Here is a 21,736-nt window from a genome sequence, read left to right as displayed (position 1 = left end):
GCAGATCGAATTTCAGAGGTGTTAGGTGGGGCCTGAGCTCCTTCGATTCTAGTTATCTCCAAGTGAAATGCTGTTCTCTGTATCACATTTTGACTAGAGAGGCACTTAAATGGCTTTGTTTTAACAACAGCAAGGAGAAATAATGCCAAAAAGTTAGAATTGATTCCTTTTAAAGAGGGATTATTAGTAGCTTTTTTCCCTGGAGTGCTTTTAATTCTCTACATTTTTTGTATTTTCATTGTGAACGTATTAGTTACATAACTGAGGTGTACCTACCATGTTTGAGCTGTGTTTTATTTAGGCCCTGGGCTAAGTGATTTGTGTGCATTATTTTGTTACATTTTCAGTGAAATGCCATTGGATTGGCAGAAGAATATAATAGTATGTAACCTTGTGGGGTTTTATGGCTATTTTCCAGAGTAATCCATTTTCAGTGACTTAGTGGTGGGCCTGGCTTTTATTAAATCTCAGGAAATGTTAGCTTCTCTAATCATCGTCAGTGTTGTTGTTATGTATTACCTTGTTCTTTATGTGAGACAGTTGGGACACAGAGAAAGGAAGTAACTTGCCAAGGGTCACATAGCAATAGGTGGCATAACCTGGATTTCAATCCAATTTGACTCCACAGCTCACTATTACACTGTCTCTTTGGGGGACAAAAGCAAACATCAACGTAGCCACTGGCAACTTAATCTTTTCCCATTACCCTGCCATTCCCTCCTTGCCCTGACCACCACAACCACCACACACAAGCTTCTAAAGACCTGGTCAGGTTATTGCTTCACTCAAGAGCTTCTTCAGAGCGTCTTAATTATTATCCAGAAATTAGAGAGTAATTTGGCATAAAAACTAGACAGTTACTTGGGTGAATAGAAAGATTCGGACAACCAAATGAAAAAGTGTTTTTCATTTTCATTTAGTATGGAGTAAATGCCAAAGAACATTGAGAAGAAACTCAAACACTTATTTGTTTGTATGTATAAAATGCAAAGAATGATGCAGTGTATACCCGTGCACCTAACACCTGGTATGCAAAAAAATCCTTTCCCTGAAAGAACATCACTTTCTTTAATTTTCATTTCCTTGATTTCTTTGTGGTTTTTTTTATGTATGTTCAGTCCCTGTAATATTATTTTAATATAAGATAGAATTGTACATTGTGTGTTTTTCTGCAACTTGCTTTTTTCAACAAATATTTACATTCATGAGTTTTCTCCATATTGCGTATAGTTGTAGTTGATTAATTTAATAGCATTCCATTGTAGTGACTTCATTCATTTTACTGATGATGAACCACTAGGTTGTTTGCAGATTTCTTGTTTGTTATATATAACCGTGCTAGTAAGACGATAGTTAATGTTTCATGGTGCCCATTTGCAAGAGTTTCTTGAGTATGTGTCTAGGACTGTAATTGCTAGGGAATGTGCATACTAAGCTTTACTTGGGTAATGCTAAATTATGTTCCAAAGTGGTTGTACTAATTTATGCACCTCTCATCAATCAGTATGTATATATATTCAAGTTACTCAATATTTTTGGAATATTTCCTATAGCCAAGCTTTTAGATTTTGCCCATGTGATTGATGTAAAATGGCAGTCATTACAAATGTAATAATCAGCTTTTTAAAATGGTGGGGTTTGGGATGCCTGGGTGGCTCAGTTGGTTAAGCGGCTGCCTTTGGCTCAGGTCATGATCCCAGCGTCCTGGGATCAAGTCCCTCATCTGGGCTCCTTGCTCAGCAGGGAGCCTACCTACTTCTCCCTTTGCCTCTGCTGCCACTCTGTCTGCTTGTGCGCTCACTCGCCCGCGCTCTCTCTCTCTCTCTCTCTGACAAATAAATAAAATCTTTAAAAAATAATAAAATGGTGGGGTTTTTTGTTTGTTTTCAGTGTTTTTTTTTTAAGATTTTTAAATTTATTTATTTGACAGACAGAGATCACAAGTAGGCAGAGAGGCAGGCAGAGAGAGAGGAAGGGAAGCAGGCTCCCTGCTGAGCAGAGAGCCTGATGCAATGTGGGGATGTCAATGCGGGGATGCGGGGCTCTGATCCCAGGGTCCTGGGATCATGACCTGAGCCGAAGGCAGAGGCTTTAACCCACTGAGCCACCCAGGTGCCCCTGTTTTCAGGTTTTGTAAATTGGTCATCTCCAAAGTGACCTTTAGAGTTATTTGGAAACTTCTGGAATGCAAATCGTGAATACTATCATGTAAAATGCTATAGAATTTCAGTTTTTCCTCTGTTTACTACTTTTGTAGTACATAAGATCCTTTGTGTTTTTAGAAAAAATTCTTCTTGGTTGGTTCTTAATTTCAAAACACATTTTGTATATTCTAAAGTAATTTCAGAGCAGTGTTCTGTTTGATGGTATTCATCTATTTTGCTGAAAACTTTAAGTTTGGAAATGAAAATCATAAAAATAAACTAATTGTACATTAATTCTCTTTATGTTTTCTTTTTCCCTTCTAAATGGTACAAATGTTTATTTTCTTATAAACTGTCTTTTGTTTGGTTGCTTAGAGAATTTGTAATAAGGTAAAAACTTAAAACTTCCTAAGTTGATATCGTTTAAGAAACCAAAAGATTGTAAATCACAGGACAGTATCCCGACATTATAAAGGGATAATTGTACAGAAAGACAACCTTAAAATAAGATTGGCCCTGGTGAGAATTCTTTTGCCAATTTAAAAAACACCTTTTATGTTTTAGCACCAGTATGCATGAGCGAGTGAACCGAACAGAAAGACAATTTCGATCACTTCCAGATAATCAACAGAAACTACTTCCTCAGTTTCTTCTTCACTTGGACAAGATTCGGAAATGCATTGATCATAATCAAGACATACTACTGACCATTGTGAATGATTGCATACATATGTTTGAAAATAAAGAATATGGAGAAGATGTATGTGAAAGTTTGTTCTATTTTTATTTTAGGGTTTAATCTCTGCATTTTGAGGTCTTTATCTTTCTGGATTTCATTTTTATATTTTGCATGGGCCATTTGCTCTACTCAGAGAATATTTTCACTTACATGTTCAAGTATTTGATTAGACTTTTTAGAATAGTATGCCAGAAACTGATTTGTTCGCAGATTTTTTTTTTCCCTAAAGTAGTAAGGTAATTGTTCGCATATTGCTACATGATTCACATTGTGTTCTAACTGTTCTAGCATATAGAATTAGTGACTTTAACTTTTATAACCAACTTTTTAGCTGTGTAAAATTAATTTCCCTTGCTTAAATTCATTTTCAGTATCTTGTATTGATACTTATCTTTTACTTTAAGAAGTTATTTTCACTTATAAATCTCAAGGGACTGGCAGTAATAGAGACTGAAGTCCTTTTTTTGTATCCACAGGATGGATACAGTTGGGCCACTCCTGTGTGAGCCTCTCCATGCTGCCCCGTCAATGACCTGGAGGGACTTTCTTCCCTCTCTTAGAGAGAGAAGATGTCCCATCTCCATAGCAGCTCAGTTCTGGTCCTCTCCTGAGTAAAGACTGCTTAATTATATGGTGGTTTCATGATTATGGACCTTAAATCTATTGAGGGTAGAAGTGAGACCACCAAACTCTTTTCATGTAGGATCTCAAGCTGCACTTGAACCCTGGTTGAGGTGAGAGGCTAGTGATTTATCCACTAAACCATCCATATAGCCCTGTAGTAGCATGTCTGTTTGATCATATTCAAGACTGATTCCTTGGTCAGAAGCTAATTGATTTCTGTTTTTTTAAACAGGGGAATGGAAAGATTATGCCAGCATCTACATTTGACATGGATAAATTAAAATCTACACTGAAACAGTTTGTGAGAGACTGGAGTGAAACTGGGAAAGCAGAGAGGGAAGCCTGCTACCAACCAATCATTAAAGAAATTTTAAAAAATTTTCCGAAAGAAAGATGGTAAATAGTATCTTATTTTTAACCAGTTTCTTTAAGATATGTAAGCACTCAGTTTCTCTGTAAGAAATTCCACAGTCCTGATTCATGTTTGTAGTTGCTGCATGCCTGTATTTTTCCACATAAGGCTGTGTGGTGGTGTCTGTGTTCGTAGATGCTTTGTGTGAGGTTGTAGTCAATATTTTGAATACTCAGTTTAGCACTGAAGGGAAATCATTCCATCTGGAAATTAATAAGGTTAGATTGAGTGTTCATTATCAATGATGTTTTCTTTTATAATTTGCTAATGGCAATGCAAGAAGGTGCACACTTTGCATTTTCCTCGTTATGACAAACTTGTAAGTAGATAAGGGATCTGTAGCTTAGAGCAGAGATTCTTTTTTTGTGCCATGAAAAGCCTCAGCAGTCCACTTTTCGGAATAGCATTTATAAACGAATCAAATAAAATGCCTAAGATTGCAAAGAAACCAATTTTGAAGATTAGTTATCAAAATGTTAAAAAGCACATTTGTGCTGGAACATGCTTTGTATCCTGTATCGCATTAAATCAGATCTAGCAGCAGGTGTAATTACTGTATCTTTGAAAATACCACAGTATGTGTTATTTTGAGAATCTCAACAACTTCAAAATGACTTCAAGTTAAGTTGCATTTTATAGTGCTCATATACTCTACCTAATCACCAATTCTTAACGTTTTACACTTTATTATTTCTTTTTTCTTTTTCTTTTTTTTTTTTTTTAAATTTATTTGACAGATCACAAGTAGGCAGAGAGGCAGGCAGAGAGAGACAGGAGGAGGCAGGCTCCCTGCCGAGCAGAGAGCCCGATGCGGGACTCGATCCCAGGACCCTGAGATCATGACCTGAGCCGAAGGCAGAGGCTTTAACCACTGAGCCACCCAGGCGCCCCATACACTTTATTATTTCTTCTTCCTACTTCCCTCCCTCCTTCTCCTGTTTGATGATTATGTCTAAAACCACATATATGCACAATTATTACTTAAGCCATTTGAAAGATCAGTTTGTATATATCATTTTTTTTTTTTTACCTTTTAATACTTCAGAATTCATTTCTTAAGAGCAAGGATATTTTCTTACATAAAAACAGTGTATTTATCAGATTGAGAAAATTTAACTGAGAATACTGTTTTCTGATCAACAGTCTGAATTCAAGTTTTATAAAATTATCCTGAAAGTGTTCTTTATAACACTCTTCTGTCTGGTCTAGAATCCAGCCCTGGATATTATATTACATTTCATTATAACATCTTAGTCTTTAATCTGGAACAGTTCCTTGGCCTTTCTTTGACCATGACGTTGGCGTTTTTGAAGAAGATAAGGAAGTCATTTTATGGAATATTCGTCAGTTTGAGATTATTGATGTTTCTTTCTTTCTTTCTTTAAGATTTTATTTATTTATTTGACAGAGAGATCACAAGTGGCAAAGAGGCAGAGAGAGAGAGAGAGAGAGGGGGAAGCAGGGCCCCACTGAGCAGAGAGCCCAATGTGGGGCTCGATCCCAGGACCCTGAGATCATGACCTGAGCCAAAGGCAGAGGCTCAGCTGACTGAGCCATGCAGGTGCCCCTATCTGATGTTTCTTTATGATTGGATCTGGATTATATGCCCCTTTTCAAAATAATACATAATTGATATGTAATTGATCGTTCTTCTCAGGATATCCCATTGAAAGTCATACAGTGTCTGCCTTAGAGTTGTCAGCCATTGATGATTCTTGCATGAACTGGTCTGTCCTGTGCTGATTATGGAATGGTGCTTTTCTAAATTTATAATCATCAGTCAGCATTCTACTGTATCTATAAACTATTACCTGAAAAGACAAATGGCTCCTATTTTATTCAGTGGGTTATGATCCGTTACTATTGGTTTTTTATTGTCATTGCTGCCTCAGATTTATCAAGTGTGGGAATCCCTTCAAGTTGGCCCCCTGTGTCCTTTCATGTGGCCCAATTCTTTTTGAGCGCTTCCTTATTTTCTGGCACAGTAAGGTATTTCAGTCCCATCATGTACCTTCCCTACTTTAGTTCTGGAATTGGATATTTTTCCAAGGACCTGTTTCCTTTAATGTGGAATTGTATGTAGAAACCAAGATCTGGCACTAGGCATGTTCGTTGTTACTAAGGTGTCACAGCTTTTGAGCCTTTCAGTAGGTAGAGAACACACACATAGACACATACTAGAAAGCATTCATTCATACTGATTCCTTCAGTTCCAGTCCAACCCCAAAGGTTTCCTTCTTGGCTTCCCCTGTTCTTTATATCTGTCTGTCTTTTCCCACAGTGAGAGCCTGGCTTCTGACAACATCAGTACATTTACTCATTCACTCAGTCCTGTAGTACTCACATAATGGTTTCAGAATTGGTGCCTCCATACTACTATGAGAAACAAACTGCCAGCAGGTGTTTAGGATTTGCTAGCAATTATTTTTTCCCCTAAGTGAAGAGTATTCGCAAAAATATTCTTCACAAGTTACTGACATAAACTTTGCTTCAACCCCCTATCCTCAGGGTGGTTGTGTTTTTTATTTGAAATTCAGTATATCGAGGTTTATTTTTCTGTTTGCTTTCCATTTTTAGGGTTCTGTCTTGCCCCCACTCCCCATCCTTGTTCATTTAAATTTACCTTTTGATTTGTGTGCTCTCAGTTATCAACTTGTGATATCCAGAAAAAATGGTATTCCCTTCCCTGTTCCTTTAGTAGCCATCTCAACACCGTATTCTCAGTCCCACATCCCGTGTAGGTAATCAGTATCATTAATTTCTTGTTTATCCTTCTTGTTTTTATTTTTTCTTTTTTTTAAGATATTTTAAAAATTTATTTATTTGACGGATAGAGATCACAAGTAGGCAGAGAGGCAGGCAGAGTGAGAGAGAGGAGGAAGCAGGCTCCATGCTGAGCAGAGAGCCCGATGCGGGGCTCGATCCCAGGATTGTGGGCTCATGACCCGAGCCTAACCCACTGAGCCGCCCAGGCACCCCTATTTTTTGTTTCTTATGTAAGCAGATACAGGTGTTTTCTTCTTAGTTACCTCCTTTTGTTTCATGCACAAAATGCAGTAGCATTCTGTGTATTTTATGTTGCACTCTGCTTTTTTCACTTAGCAATGTGTCTTAGAAATCACTACATAGCAATTCATGGAGATGCTCCTCAGCCTTTTTTACAGCTGTGAAGTACTTCAACCAATCTCCTGTATGTGGTTATTTAAGTAGTTGGCAGTATCTTATATATTAATTATGTTATAAATTATGTTACAGTTAATAACCATATGCATGGGTATTTTTGTACTGTTGGAAGTGTATCTATAGTATAAATTCTTAGACATGGGATTGCTGAGTCTGAAAGGTAAATGCATATGTAGTGTAGTGTGTTAGTCACCTATTGTGTGCAACAGATTACCACAAACTTAACTGCTTAAAACAGCATACATTTATTATTTCACAGTTTCTTTGGTCAGAAGTCTGGGTATAGCGTAATTGCATCCTCTGCGTAGGATTTTACAGGGTTGGAATCCAGATGTCTCCTGGGCTGTGTTCTCATCTGGAGGCTTGACTGTGGAAATACCTGTCTCCAAGCTCACTCGTGTTGTTGGCAGACTTGACTTCAGTGTGTGTGTGTGGGACTGAGGGCTCTGGCTTTGTTTTAACGGCCTTGGAAACCTGCTTCAGCTCCTAGAGGCCAGGTGCCATTCCTCGTCTTGTGAGCTTTCCCCAAATGCTCACTTCATCAAGCAGGCAAGGAGAGTCTTAGAGCAAGCAGGCTTTCAGGGGAGTCTTCTATAATGTGGAGTCATCGCAGGGATGGCTGTTGGTTAGAAGCAAGTCATAGCTCCCCGTGCACACTAAAGGGAGGGGATTATAAAAAGGCGTGGACACCGGTAGGTGGGGACCGCTTTCGGGCCTGTGCCAGTTATTGCTGCATGTGCCTGTAAGGGTTGTACTGTTTTTGCTTTCTTGCCGGCTATTTATGAAAGTGCCTGTTTACTCACAGCTTTGCCAGATACCGTACTACCTAGCTTTTGAACTTTTGCCAACCTAATGGATGGAGAAACGTATCTTGGCCTACTTCTCATTTGCACTTCTTATTATGAATGAAATTGAGTATCTTCATATGTTTAAGGGCCATTTTATACTGGGTTTTGAGAACTACATACATATTTATGTTTTCCCCCTCATTTAAAAATGTTGAGGTGCAGGGTGCCTGGGTGGTTCAGTCATCTGCCTTCAGCTCAGGTCATGATCCAGGGTCCTGGGAGTGAATCCCTCATGGGGCTCCCTGCTTGGCAGGGAGCCTGCTTCTCCCTCTCCCTGCCACTCCCCCTGCTTGTACAAGCTCACTTGCGCGCGCGCACTCTCTCTCTCTCACTCTCTGACAAATAATAAAATCTTTAAAAAATACATAAATAAAGTTGAGGTAAAATGCATAGAGCAAAAGTGATGGTTTTAAAGTAAACAATTTGATGGTATTTAGTAGATGCATAGTATTGTGTATCCATCATCTCTACAGAGTTTGAAAACATTTGCATGAACCCAGAATAAATCCCATACCCATTAGGTAGTTATCTTCCATTCTCCTTACCCCACCCCCGACCTCTGTCAGCAGTTTAACTATGAGGTGCCTAGATGTGTTTTTCTTTGAGTTTATCCTACTTGATGTTTGTTTTACTTTGGAAGGTTTGGGTAGGTAAGTATCACCAAATCAAAGATTGTTTGCTCTTATTTTTTTTTTTTTCTGGGACTTGAGCTGCTTGTATATGAAACTGCTTGACAATGTCTCTCAGGTGTCAGATGACTCTTTTCTCATTAACTCTTTATATTTTAGTTTGGATAATTTCTATTGACCTTACTTGAATTTTACTGATTGTTTATTATCCCAGTCTATTGATAAACTCATTGAAAGACTTAACTCTGCTGCCAAATTAAAAAAAAAAATGTCTAGGGCTTCCATATATACATACATTTCTGTGTGTGTTCTCTCTGTGCTCACATTTCCTATTTGTGCGTGTGATCGACTTTTTCTCCTTGATGCTTTAATGTGTTTTTTATGGTTAGTTTCAAATCCCTGTCTGATAATTCCAACCTATGTGCTTTTTGTGGGTCAGTTCTGATGATGGTTTCCTTTCATATGAGTGGGTTACATTTTTGTTCTGGTTGGCATGTCTCATTTTTTGTTGAATGCCAGATGATGTATGTAAAAGAATACAGAAATTGAAGTAAATAATAATGACAACTAGGAAAAAGGCATTCTCCTTTTGCAAGCTGTGAGCTTGGAGGGGTAAGTGAAACTTGTGTTTTTAATTTTTAATATTATTACATATATTAGTTGCTTCAATCACTTAAGAAAAAATAGTCTATAAACCTTTCATCTAGAAATGTGGCAATGTAACAATTGTCGCTTTCTAGAAAATGAAGTAGTTTCTAAGTTTTCCTCTGCATCTCACCATTTACTTCTTGTACATTGATTTTAGTATCTTTCCTTTGGTAGACTAATTGAAAGATCTTTGCAATGTTAAGAAACACTCAGACTCTCAGGCGTGAAAATATAGTTACTTCTTCAGTAGTAAATGAACTGCTGTGTCCACAGGAAACCTTTGGTGTATTGGAATTATCATCTGCAAAGTATAGGATTTGGACTTTTGTATCATTTAGCTGGCCTTTAACAGGTAATGGCTGCTCGTCCACCTGGTTTGGACTTCTGCGTGGGAATGCCATGTAGATTATCTGTAGCTGGGTGCCATGAAAATCACCCACTGTTTTTTAACTTGTGGCCAGTACATTTTTCACATGCTCTGCTATAGTTACCTGCTGAACACACCGTCGATGGGATAATAGATTCATTATGGACTTGCGATTCCTGTGTCACCTAAAACTTTCATTATTTTCATTCCATCGTTGATGACAATTGTGACACTTTCTTTCTTTCTTTCTTTCTTTTTTAAGATTTTATTTATTTGACAGAGAGAGAGAGAGAGCACAAGCAGGGGAAGCAGGAGAGGGAGAAGGCGGCTCCTTGCTGAGCAGGGAGCCCAACACGGGGCTCAAGCCCAGGACCCTGGGATCCTGACGTGAGCTGAAGGCAGACGCTTAACTGACTGAGCCATCCAGGGGCCTCTCACTGATGATCAATTCTAAAAATAATAACTCTTCAATCTGATTTATAGTGTCCTGAGTCTGAGACCCAGAAATAACTCAGGTAGTGAGTGACATTGAGAGCACAGGTGAAATTATTATTCCAGCCACGTTATCACTCAAAAAAAAAAAAAAACAACAACAACAACCAAAAAAAAACGAAAAACCAGTGCTTCCATTGCTTGTTTCTACATGTCCAAATATCTGATGTACAAGATTCAGAAGTAATGTGGTAATAATAATTCACTGACTTTTTAAAAAAAGATAAAATTTAGGAAGTTTCTAATGACATGTTTTTCTGGAAAGAAGTTTATTGATAGGCTTCAAAGCTAGGCACATTTCAAATACTTCAGCTACTAAAAATGCTTGAGATATATAATACTCATTTAAGAAGCTTTTAATTTATATTATTAGTGTCCACAGACTTGTTAACGAATTTTGTGATTCCCAGTTTTATCAGGGAAGCTACAGTATGCTTGGGTTTCCTAATTTCTTATAACACTGACTCTTTTATGCTTTTTGTCGTCATTATTATATTTGGGTTGAAGATGATTTGTCAGAGATGAAATTGTGTGGTCTTTGTGATCTTTGACCCTTTTTTTTTTTTTGCATATATTGATTCTTTGTTGGATATGTGATTTGCAAATATTTTCTCCAGTTATATAGGTTGTCTTTTCACTTTCTTGATGTCCATTGATGTATAAAATTGTATAATTTTGATGAAGCCCAATTAATCTATTTTTTCTTCTGGTGCTAGTGTTTTTCAAACTAGTGTTTTTCAAATTTGGTGTCATGAAGATTTTCCCCAGTACTTTCTTCTAAGAGTTTTATAGTTTTAATTCTTAAGTTTATGTCTTTGATCCATTTTGAGCTCATTTTGTATGTGGTATATTTTTTTACACAGAGATAACTGGTTTTCCCAGCACCATTTTTTAGACTGTCCTTTCCCCATTGAATAGTCTTGGTACTATTGTTGAAAATCAATTGGCTATACACGTGAGGGTTTATTTCTGGGCTCTTCGTTCTATTGGTCTGTACGTTGCCCCTTACAGCAATTCCATAATATTTTAATTTCTGTAGCTTTGTAAGTTTTGAAGTCAAGAAGCGTTAGTCCTTCAGTTTATTCTTTTTCAAGATAGTTTTGGCTATTTGGGGCCCCTTGCAATTCCATATGAATTTCAGAATGAACTTTTTCATTTTTGTGAAAAGGCTATTGGAGTTTTATTAGGCATGATGTTAACTGAGTAGCTTGGTTTGGATAGTATTGATATCTTAACAATGTTAAATCTTCCTGTCCATGAACACAGAATGTCTATTTAGATCTTTAATTTCTTTCACCACTGTTTTGTAGTTTTCAGTGTACAAGTCTTTCTTGACCTTGGTCAGATTTATTCCTAAAGTATTTAGTTCTTTTAGATGTTACTATAAACGGAATTGCTTTCCGAATTTCCTTTTGGATTATTTATTGCTGTTGTTTAGAAACACATTTTTTAATGTCTTGATTGTGTAACCCTGCTGCTTTGCTTAATTTATTAGCTGGAGGGGCTTTCTTGTGGCTTCTTGGCAGTTTTCTACATACAGATTCATAGCATCTGGGTTTGACATGGTTTACCTCTTCTTTTCCCCTTCCATACGTCTGGCCAGAACTTGTAACACAGTGTTGAACACCAGTGGTGAAAGGGGGCATCCTTATCATGTTCTGGGTCTTAGAGGGAAAACTTTCGTTTTTTCACCGTTGAGTGTGACGTTAGCTGTAAGTTTTTCTTAAATACCCCTTATCGTATTAAGGAATTTGGGGTGCCTGGGTGGTTCAGTCGTTAAGCATCTGCCTTCAGCTCAGGTCATGATCGCAGGGTCCTAGGATCCAGCCCAGCATCATGCTCCCTGCTCAGTGGGAAGCCTGCTCCTTCCTCTCCCAATCCGCTTGATTGTGTTTCTTCTCTCACTGTGTCTCTCTCTGTCGAATAAATACAAGTCTTAAAAAAAAAAAAAAAAAATTTCCCTCTGTTTCTAGTGTCATGAGCATTTTTATCAAGAAAAGAAAACGTCTTTTCTGTGTCAAGTGAAATGATCATGTTTCTTTCCTTTGTTCGATTAATGTGATATATTACATTGATTGACTTTTTTTTGTTGAACCACCCTTGCATTCCTTGCATAAATCCCTTTCAGTCATGGTGAATAATCCTTTTAATGTGTTGTTGGATTCAATCTGCTAATATTTTGTTGAGGATTTTTACACCTGTATAAAGGGTATTATTAATCTGTTCTCTTTTTCTTTTGTGAAAATTCTTGTGAATTTTCTTTTCCTGGGATGTTATCTGATTTTAGGATAATGTTGGCCTCATAGAATGAGTTATAGGAAGTGTTCTTTAATTTTTTGGGAGTTTGAGAAGAATTGGTGTTCATTCATCATTAAATAGTTAATAGAATTTACCTCTAAAACCATCTGGTCGGGACTTTTCTTTGTTGGGAGACATCTTTGTCTCTTTAACGATGGGATATTGAGGTGGAAATGTTAAAATACGCTTTTAACTTTTCTTTAGGATATGAAGCCTTCCTCAATAATGCTTCTTTTGAAAACTGTAGGCTTTAGTTGGAGTGAATAGCTAAAAATCACACAGTTTTTAAAGGCTCCCTGTGTTTACTTTAATGAATGCTACAGGTTAGTCTTTTTATCAGTAGTCCTACATTAAATATTCTACAACTGTTAGAATTATGATATAATTATTATGAACTTTTATAAATGTTGATATATTGTGGGATATGTTATTATATTGTGGGATGTTACAGTCTTAAAATTTCTAGTTGGTACTCTCTGTCAATGTATATATTCAGTGCTGTGCTCTAAAAATAATAGAGAATAGTTGAATAGCTTCTGTAAACATAAAGTCCAGGTCTTTCTCAAAATTCAAAATATTTCTGTTTCTGAAAAGTAGGTTATGAAGTAAGACATTATAATTGGAATGTACAAAAGTTTGCATGTGTTTGGAGGGCTGAATGCCAAATGCTTATGTTAGCTTTACTTTTACTGCCTTCAGCATGACATTGTTCCTATGCATTGAATCGTGATCATTGAATCATGTATATTACCATGGTGTCCAAACAGCATAACAATGTCATCTGTACCGAAGGGCATGCAAGCCATTGTTAAAGTACTTAGTGAACTGACACAGAGTATTGTTTTACTGTTATCTAGCTACTATTTTATTATTATTGTTACTAACAGATAGAATGTGGACTGGTGAAGAAAGAATTAACTCTTAATGAATTTAATAGGTTATTTTATTTTACTTAATTTTTTGGAAAAAATTTTTACTGATTTATTTGACAAGAGAGCGAGCACAAGCAGGGGATGTGGCAGAGGGAGAGGGAGAAGCAGGCTCCTTGCCGAGCAAGGAGCCCCATGTGGGAGTTAATCCCAAGACCTTGGGATCATGACCTGAGCTGAAGGCAGATGTTAATCGACTGAGCCACCTAGGCACCCCTAGGTTATTTTAAAATTAAAACAAAATTAATTTTTTTGATTAGGTAAAGCACATCACAGTGTTGAAAATTTTTACTATTTTTTTTTTAAAGATTTTATTTATTTATTTGACAGAGAGAGAGATCACAAGTAGGCAGAGAGGCAGGCGGAGAGAGAGGAGGAAGCAGGCTCCCTGCTGAGCAGAGAGTCCGATGTGGGGCTTGATCCCAGGGCCCTGAGATCATGACCTGAGCTGAAGGCAGAGGCTTAACCTACTGAGCCACCCAGGCACCACACAGTGTTGCAAATTTTTAAAACTTCACAAGATTTAAAGTTGCTTTCCTAAAACTGTTACTCGGTTACCCATTTCCCTTCCATGAAAATAATCAATATTATAAGAGTACACAGGCAGATAAACTTTAAATGAAGTGTGCCAAGATATCTGTCAAACTGGTTTTTGTGTGTGCTATTCTTGGACACAACAGAAAAATTTCATTATCTCTTCCTATGTCATTTGTTTTGCTTTTTAAATTTATACTGATTTCCTTATAGTTGATAGGATGAGCTATCAAACAACTTTAAAAAAATAAAACTAATGAAACAGTAAAGTCCGTCCATGTTAAATAATTTTGCCATAAAGAAGTAAACCTCTAGTCCTGGAAAAGGGACATTAATTACAGCCCTTTAGCACCCAAATTGATTTTTAGGAAAATCCTGGTCAACTTTGAGTCTCAGATAAGTTTCCAGGATCCTGTTTATGCCACAGTAAAGCATATGGGAATTTGATGTCTTTACACTTGGCTGGTTTTGATCGACATTTATGTCAGCTTGTGTGTGTTTTTTGTTTTTTGTTTTTCATTTTGAAATTTCAGTGAAGGCCTTTCTTTTTTTTTTTTTTTTTTTTTTTTTTTTTTTAAGATTTTATTTATTTATTTGACAGAGATCACAAGCAGGCAGAGAGGCAGGCAGAGAGACAGGAGGAAGCAGGCTCCCTGCTGAGCAGAGAGCCCGATGCGGGACTCGATCCCAGGACTCTGAGATCATGACCTGAGCTGAAGGCAGCCGCTTAACTCACTGAGCCACCCAGGCGCCCGCGTGAAGGCCTTTTCTAACGGAGCTGTCTATAAAAGAAAGAATCCTTAAATATGTGTAGAAGTAACTATACCTGTGAGCACTAAAGTATTTTTCCCTGTGAAAACACACTTGTCTTATTAGTTGGTCCAATTTGTCTCTTTTTAGAGTTTTACTTTATTCTGCTTTTTAGTTTTCTTAAATAGGCTCCACGCCCAGTGTGGGTCTTGAACTCATGATGCTGAGATAGAGAATTGGAAGATCTACTGACTGGGCCACCCACACCCATGTGCCCCCTACTTAGAGTTTTTAAGTGCCTGAGTTTGCAAGAACAAGTGGCTTTGAAGCCACAGATTGACATCTGTATTGCGGTCTACTGGCTAATTAAGGAAATGCTATTTTAATTGTGCTGAATGCCAACCATTTTGGTAGTTACTAGCCTCTGGTCTGTTTTGGTTAGGATTAGGATTGTACTTTAGTGAGCAGTTCATTGAAATTAGCAGTATAATTTTTCTTGAAGTATGAGCTCAAAGTTTAAACCTTTTTCTCAAATATGAACATATGCACACTAGCTTTTCATTTGATGGCCTGAACACTATGTATTGAGAGTTTCACTTTTTCAAGTGACTAATCTTGTTATCATTTGAATTTTAAAATTTTGTGCTATAAAGTTTATAGTTTGCTAAGGAAGGAGATTCTTTTTTTTTTTTTTTTTTTTAAAGATTTTATTTATTTATTTGACAGAGAGAAATCACAAGTAGGCAGAGAGGCAGGCAGAGAGAGAGGAGGAAGCAGGCTCCCTGCTGAGCAGAAAGCCCGATGTGGGGCTCGAACCCAGGACCTGGGATCATGACCTGAGCCGAAGGCAGCGGCTTAACCCACTGAGCCACCCAGGCACCCCAGGAAGGAGATTCTTAAGCTTGAGTCCCACCTGAAATGAAATCACAGCCGTGTAGAACCATATTCTCTTGTGAATCCTGAAAACTGTTGGGACTATATTTTTATATTGTAATTTCATTAACCCACCCCATTTTAGAAGAAAATGAAGTGATACTTTGTGTGTAGGAGAAAAATCGATCGTGTCTTTGCATTTCACTCCAAAAATGAAACAGATATACGGTTGGCCAGTTGAATATAGTTCTTCTTGCATATAGTTGGACATTAGGAAACTATATGGTAAGCTTTAAAGAAGCATTTTTTGTCTACCTACATTAAAGAATATAAATCGTGATTTATGAAAGGACTCTCTTAGCTAAAAGAGACCATTTAAAAAGAGAAAATGGAGGAATGTAGACTGCCAAGTAATGCAGGAATAGAGACTGAAAATTTAGATTTATCCCTCATCCTGAAAGCCCTCTTAGCCCAAAACAAATATTTATTTCAGATCTTTCAAACAAAATCTTAAGCTCTTAAAGTTCAGGATTTCAAGTGCTTATAAATCTAGAGTAAAAACTCAGTGGAAAAATAGTGTAACTAGACAGTTCACAGAAAAAGAAATACCAGATCCTCAATCTCATAAGAATATGAAAACCACACTAAGATGCCATTTTTCATTTCTTACATTGCAAAGTTTAAAAATTATATAACTTAACTAACGGTATGAGGAAACATAGCTTGCTGAAGGAAGAATAAATCAGTAAAATCTTTTCGAAGGCAACTTGGTAATAGCTGGCAAAATTTAAATGCCTATCTTTTGACTCTTGGAATTCATTTTGCGGAAGCTTTCTATGATTCCTGCATTTGGAAGATCATTTATGCCAAAGATTTTAACATTATAATAACAAAAGATTGGGAAAAAAATCTAAATGTCCTTAATTAGAGGATTTGGAGAGTGTATGGTATAGTCATGTAGTGGAATATTGACCCAGTCATAAAACAGATAAGGAAGCTCTGTGTACAAATAGGAAAGATGTTCAAGATGCATTAAATCAGGGATAGCCAACTTTTTCTTAAAGGTCCAGCCAGCAAATATTTTGGCTGTTCAGGCAGAGTAGTCTCTGGGTACAACCCTCTGTTGTTGTGGGACACAGCCATAGACAATTTGTGTATGTGCATGAATATATTCCAGTAAAGCCTTATTTACAAAAATCGGTCCCTGGCCTGTGAGTCATAGAAAAACTTGGTATGTAAACTGTAGCAGAGGTATGACATGCTGAAATTATTGAGAAGTGAGTCCAAGCTTTGCCTGGGATATTTGGGGAAAACATCGTAGATAAGGTGATAATTTAAACTGAGTTTCTGTGGGTATATAGGAGTCTAAAGATTAAGGAATTGGTGAGAAGTTGTTTGATAATGGGGGTGCTTTGTTGAGAGTTAAGAGGTAAACTGGGATATTTTTGAAGGGACTAGGCACTAATGGTATTTCTAACCCATTTTCTACCTTTTTAAGGAAATTTTTTTTTATTTATTTGAAAGAGAGCATGAGCAGGGTGGAGAGGCAGAGGGAGAAGGAGAAGCAGGCTCCCGGTTGAGCAGGGAGCCCGATGTAGGGCTCCATCCCAGACCCCCAGGATCAAGATCTGAGCCAAAGGCAGACACTTAACAGACTGAGCCACCCAGGCAACACCCCCCCACTCACTACTTTGAATAAAAAATATTTCAACACCTAGCTCTGTTAATCCTTGAAATTTTGCCATACTTACTTCAGTGTTTGGTTTTGTTTGTGTGAGGTTTTTTTGATAAATTTTTTAAAAGAAATAATTACAGATATAATTTAAACTGTGACCTGTAAAACACGCTGAGTATATTCTCTTTTTCCAGAGATAACAACTAATACGAAGTTGTTACTCTTAACTTTACCTTCCTATAATAACTACATGTTTGTATACCTTGAAATAAAACATTTTATTGTTTTTTATACTGTAAAAATTAATAGAATGGTTGTGGTATCATTTCACAATTGACTTTTACTCAGAATTGTGTTTTTACTATTTCCCTGAGTGGATCAGCACTGGTCGACAGAAATATAATGCAAGCCATATATGTTATTTTAAATTTTCTCATAGTCACAGGTGAAATTAATAATATACTTTAATAACCCAGTGTATCTGAAATACTATTTCAGTATAAAATCAGTATGTGACATTAAGAAGGTATTTTACATTCCCTTTTTATACTGAAATCTGTCATCTGTTTTGCCCTCATATCACATTAGACTAGTCACATTTTACACGTTCAGTAGCCATAAGTGGTGAATGGCTATTCCTATTTCCTATTCTATGAACAGAGAACTGCTGGGACTTGGATAGAACTGAACACACGGAGGGCTTGAAAGTGTGCGCATGCCGAACTGCCAGGGGTCAGCTAAGTGTCAGCATGTTGACTCAAGAGAGAGTATTTTGTGTGTTAGAACTTGCTAATCTCCGTCTGCAGTGCAAAAACCATTCCATGTCCAATAAAAGAAGCCTCTCTCAGGAACATTTCCTGCTGCTAATCTTTGGAGCACAGAATGGTGATAGCAGCCCGGCCCACGTTCTCTAGATACACAGGAGCTCCACGTTCTGTCCATTTAGGTGTACTCTCTTCCTTCTTGCTTGTCTGGAATAAACTGTCGAAATTGTTCCTGCTGTTATCAGGGATGTCACATTTGAAGTTTACATTCTCCATATTTGGACCTTAATAACTAGGTAAACTTTTTGCTTGCTTATTTTTTATTTAAGATTTTATTTATTTGACAGAGAGATCACAAGCAGGCAGAGAGGCAGGCAGAGAGAGAGAGGAGGAAGCAGGCTCCCCGCTGAGCAGAGAGCCTGATGCGGGGCTCCATCCCAGGACTCCGAGATCACGACCTGGAGATCATGACCTGAGCCGAAGGCAGCGGCTTAACCCACTGAGCCACCCAGGCGCCCCTTTGCTTGCTTATTTTTGCCAAGAATCTCCAGTGGCACCATTGAGCCCCATATTATATGCCTCTATTCCTGGTTTTCTAAGGTTTAGCCAAGTGTACAGTCCCATCACACTAAAGGTCTATCTGTAGACTTTATTTCCCTTATTTTCCACAGAAATACCTTCATAGAAATGCCCTAGAGTTAACAGTCATAGCAGAAACTGCCTGTTAAAATGCTTTAGTTTTATACACACTATAATTAGAGGGATTTTCCATTATGCTGTTACTGTCCCTCAAAAATGACTTAATGAAAAAAAGTCCAAGAACAAAAACATAGGGAAAAATTCTCTCCATCTTGCTCATTCATTGCTTGAGTTTTTCTTTTCTTTTTTTTTTTTTTCAGTTCTGTGGCGTTTGTTTTAATGTGTCTCCTTTTGTATGTCCACAGAAATCCTTTTGTCATAATGTAGGTGATAGATCATAATCTTTGTTAACTCTTACTAATCAAGGGCTTTGATACAGTCTGCCTTCTTCAGCTTGATGACAGCGTTTTAATAGCAGTTGTATACAGCGCTTTCCTCCACAAGGTGGGGGTAGAGAGTTCTCTGGGCCTGTTTAGGTACGGAGAATTTGACAGTGGTAGTCATCAAGTTAACTTTCCATAAGTTGACCAAAAAAAATTTGTCAGTACCAATATTAACACAGCTTTGCCTTAGGGTTAGCATGATTTCCCAAAATTCTTGTTCTACTCAGCTCATCAGCCATCCAAACATTGTTAGTGATTATATTTTGTAACGATTTAAGTACTCTATGAGTTTACTTCTAAATCCATTTACTCTTGTTACATTACTTTGCCCCCCCCTTTTTTAATCTAAGGGGAGCACAGCCACATGCAAATAATGCATGTTTTGATTGGGCAAATGGGAACTGAGAAAAGAGAAGAGGTAATTCTGGGAGAGTACGGGTTTTGGTGGGTCTGATAGGGAGTAGAAGAGGAGAGAGAGAGGCCCCGGGTGGGGTGCCACAGTGGCAGGTCTGTCATACAAAGGGTGGCATAGAGTGTGGCCAGTAGCTTTTCAAATTTGAATACTAAAATTATGTATATGCTTTATATACTTGTTAGATAAATGATACAGGTAGGTCTAAACCACATGGGAGGATGTTACCCATTCTCTTCATGAGAAATTTGATCAAGTCAGTCAATTAAAAATTAAAGTGTTCACACACAAACGTTGTAATCTGAAATGAGAAGAAAGCATTTGATACGGCCGGTTGGCTTCAGTTTCCTCATGTCAAGTGTTAAAGAATGTCTCCTAATCATAGGAGATTATTTGTCAGAAGTTGCTTTTAACAAATTTTGGGTTATGTCTTACTGTATATATAAAATTCAACAATAAAATTAAACAGAATTTGTGAAGGTTTTTATTCAAATAACACGTAGTTCAGATGGATGACCTGGGACAAATTCCCATGTTACTGTATTTATAGACTCAATTTTCAAAAGCCCCTTAGTTCTGGTTGGTTCTTCATTTCAGAGTAGGAAATGGCAGAGGTTTTCTGTATGGGCCACTAGTAAAAAGCCCTGTTGCTGTTTGGAGCATACCAAACTTAAAGGCCATATAGTATAAAGATTAAAAAGAGAATGACACATGGGAAGGTTTGGAAATGGTTTATGATTTATGAATTAAATTTGGAGAATGCAGATAATAGTGAAGATGTTTTTTAATTGACATGATGACAGCTGATTATACACATTTGCCTTTGGTTTCTATAAGAATTCCATTTTGGTTTCCTTAGGATTATATTGGTTGGCCGGAATTTCTGAGAAAGTCCCTTGCTTTGCTAAGGCTTTTTAGCCATTTGAAAATGGATGGTGGATCTTACAGTGAAGAGAATTTTTTCTGTAGTTTGATACTAATATCAAAGCAGAGCAGTTGGGTTGTGAGTCTGTGGTTTGGTGTGATGTACTTGCCATTATTTATGCTCGGTTAGAAGGCAATTCCTCATTTTCCCCTGGAGAATACCTTCTTTCCAAATTCTTTTGCCAGCTAAAATATACAGGATCTTAAAGCTGTAACGAACCCATATAAGGAATTACGTATATTTCATCTATTTAGTCACGCAAACTACTGTATTAGTTATAGAATTTAGAAATAACGTTTTGTTTCACTGTCTTATGATAAAATAATTTTGTTCAGTCTTTGTGTGTATTGGGTTCCCTTTGGGATAATTTGTCTTCTTGAGGTATTTTTTCAAGTGACAGCTATGATAGGAGTATGAGTGTCTTCGTAAGTCTTTAGATATAAGGCGACTCCTTTTTTTCCCCGAAAAGTATTTAGGGCATAAAACCCTCATCCGATATTTAAACATATGATAATTCCTCCTACCCTTATTTTTCATTTATCTTTAGAAGTATTTCTTAGTTTTAAAAAGTCAATTTTGAGTGAGCTTATTCTTACTGAATATCTAAGTTTCTAGTTGTTAATGTGGATTTTGCCTTTTTTTTTTTTTTTTCTTTGAGGGGTTGGACATAATTGCCTTATTTCATTTCAGGGATCCTTCTAAAGTAAATATTCTGGTACCTGGTGCTGGACTAGGAAGACTGGCCTGGGAAGTAGCTATGCTAGGTTATGCTTGTCAAGGAAATGAATGGAGTTTTTTTATGCTCTTTTCTTCCAACTTTGTACTCAACAGGTATTTAATTTACTTTTTGCTGGAAATAGTAATTTCTCAGAATCAGATTGACTTACCTATTTTTGAACAATTCTGAATTTGAAGATAAATACATAGTGTTTAATTATGATATGTATCGTGTTTCTTAAATTAAAATCAAGTTGCTTATACAAATTACCACTCTTTAATTAGTTCTTAGTTAACAGAATGTTGAAATGGGATGGGTAAGTGACTTTTTTAGAAAATCATGGGACATCCCACAAAACTGAAATGCTCCCTGTGCAGAATTTCAAGACTTTGGATGATCCAAGAAGGAATATTTTCTCATTGTTCCTTAAACTTCTTCACCCCTTTGTTTCTTTAGTGGAGTAAGGTCAGTGTAGCAATCGTAACTTTTTCCCATAATCAAATTCTGATAGGACGGCCATGTATGCTCATACGACTGAGTTGGAGACATCTCTTAGAATTTCTGTGGCCTCTTTTAGAAAACAGTGGAAAAGAGTTGTTATTTTTAAAGCCAGAAGAGGGGCAATGGAAAAAAATAACTACCTGCCTTGTTTAAATAATATGTTGTCCAGTATGGGTTAGGGAATGGTGAGAAGTTAAAATGGAGAGAATTAGAATAGTTGGGTAGCAAACAAAACCCATACCACTTGTT

The 21,736-nt window shown here is 37.1% G+C and overlaps 1 protein-coding gene across 2 annotated transcripts in view; it reads left to right on the top strand.

Moving 5' to 3' along the window:
• CARNMT1 (carnosine N-methyltransferase 1) overlaps positions 1 to 21,736 on the top strand; it is a 41,107-nt gene that overhangs the window by 5,794 nt on the left and 13,577 nt on the right. For both annotated transcript variants that reach the window (XM_047698653.1, XM_047698654.1), the window contains exons 2-4: positions 2,709 to 2,904; positions 3,740 to 3,903; positions 20,959 to 21,099. In XM_047698653.1, the coding sequence (XP_047554609.1) occupies positions 2,709 to 2,904; positions 3,740 to 3,903; positions 20,959 to 21,099 (501 nt within the window). The remainder of the gene's footprint in view (positions 1 to 2,708; positions 2,905 to 3,739; positions 3,904 to 20,958; positions 21,100 to 21,736) is intronic.

The sequence above is a fragment of the Lutra lutra genome, chromosome 13 (genome assembly GCF_902655055.1).
Source record: "Lutra lutra chromosome 13, mLutLut1.2, whole genome shotgun sequence".
Taxonomy (NCBI): Eukaryota; Metazoa; Chordata; class Mammalia; order Carnivora; family Mustelidae; genus Lutra; species Lutra lutra.
The sequence above is the reverse complement of the archived record's forward strand: the minus strand, read 5'-3'. Positions and strand labels throughout refer to the sequence as shown.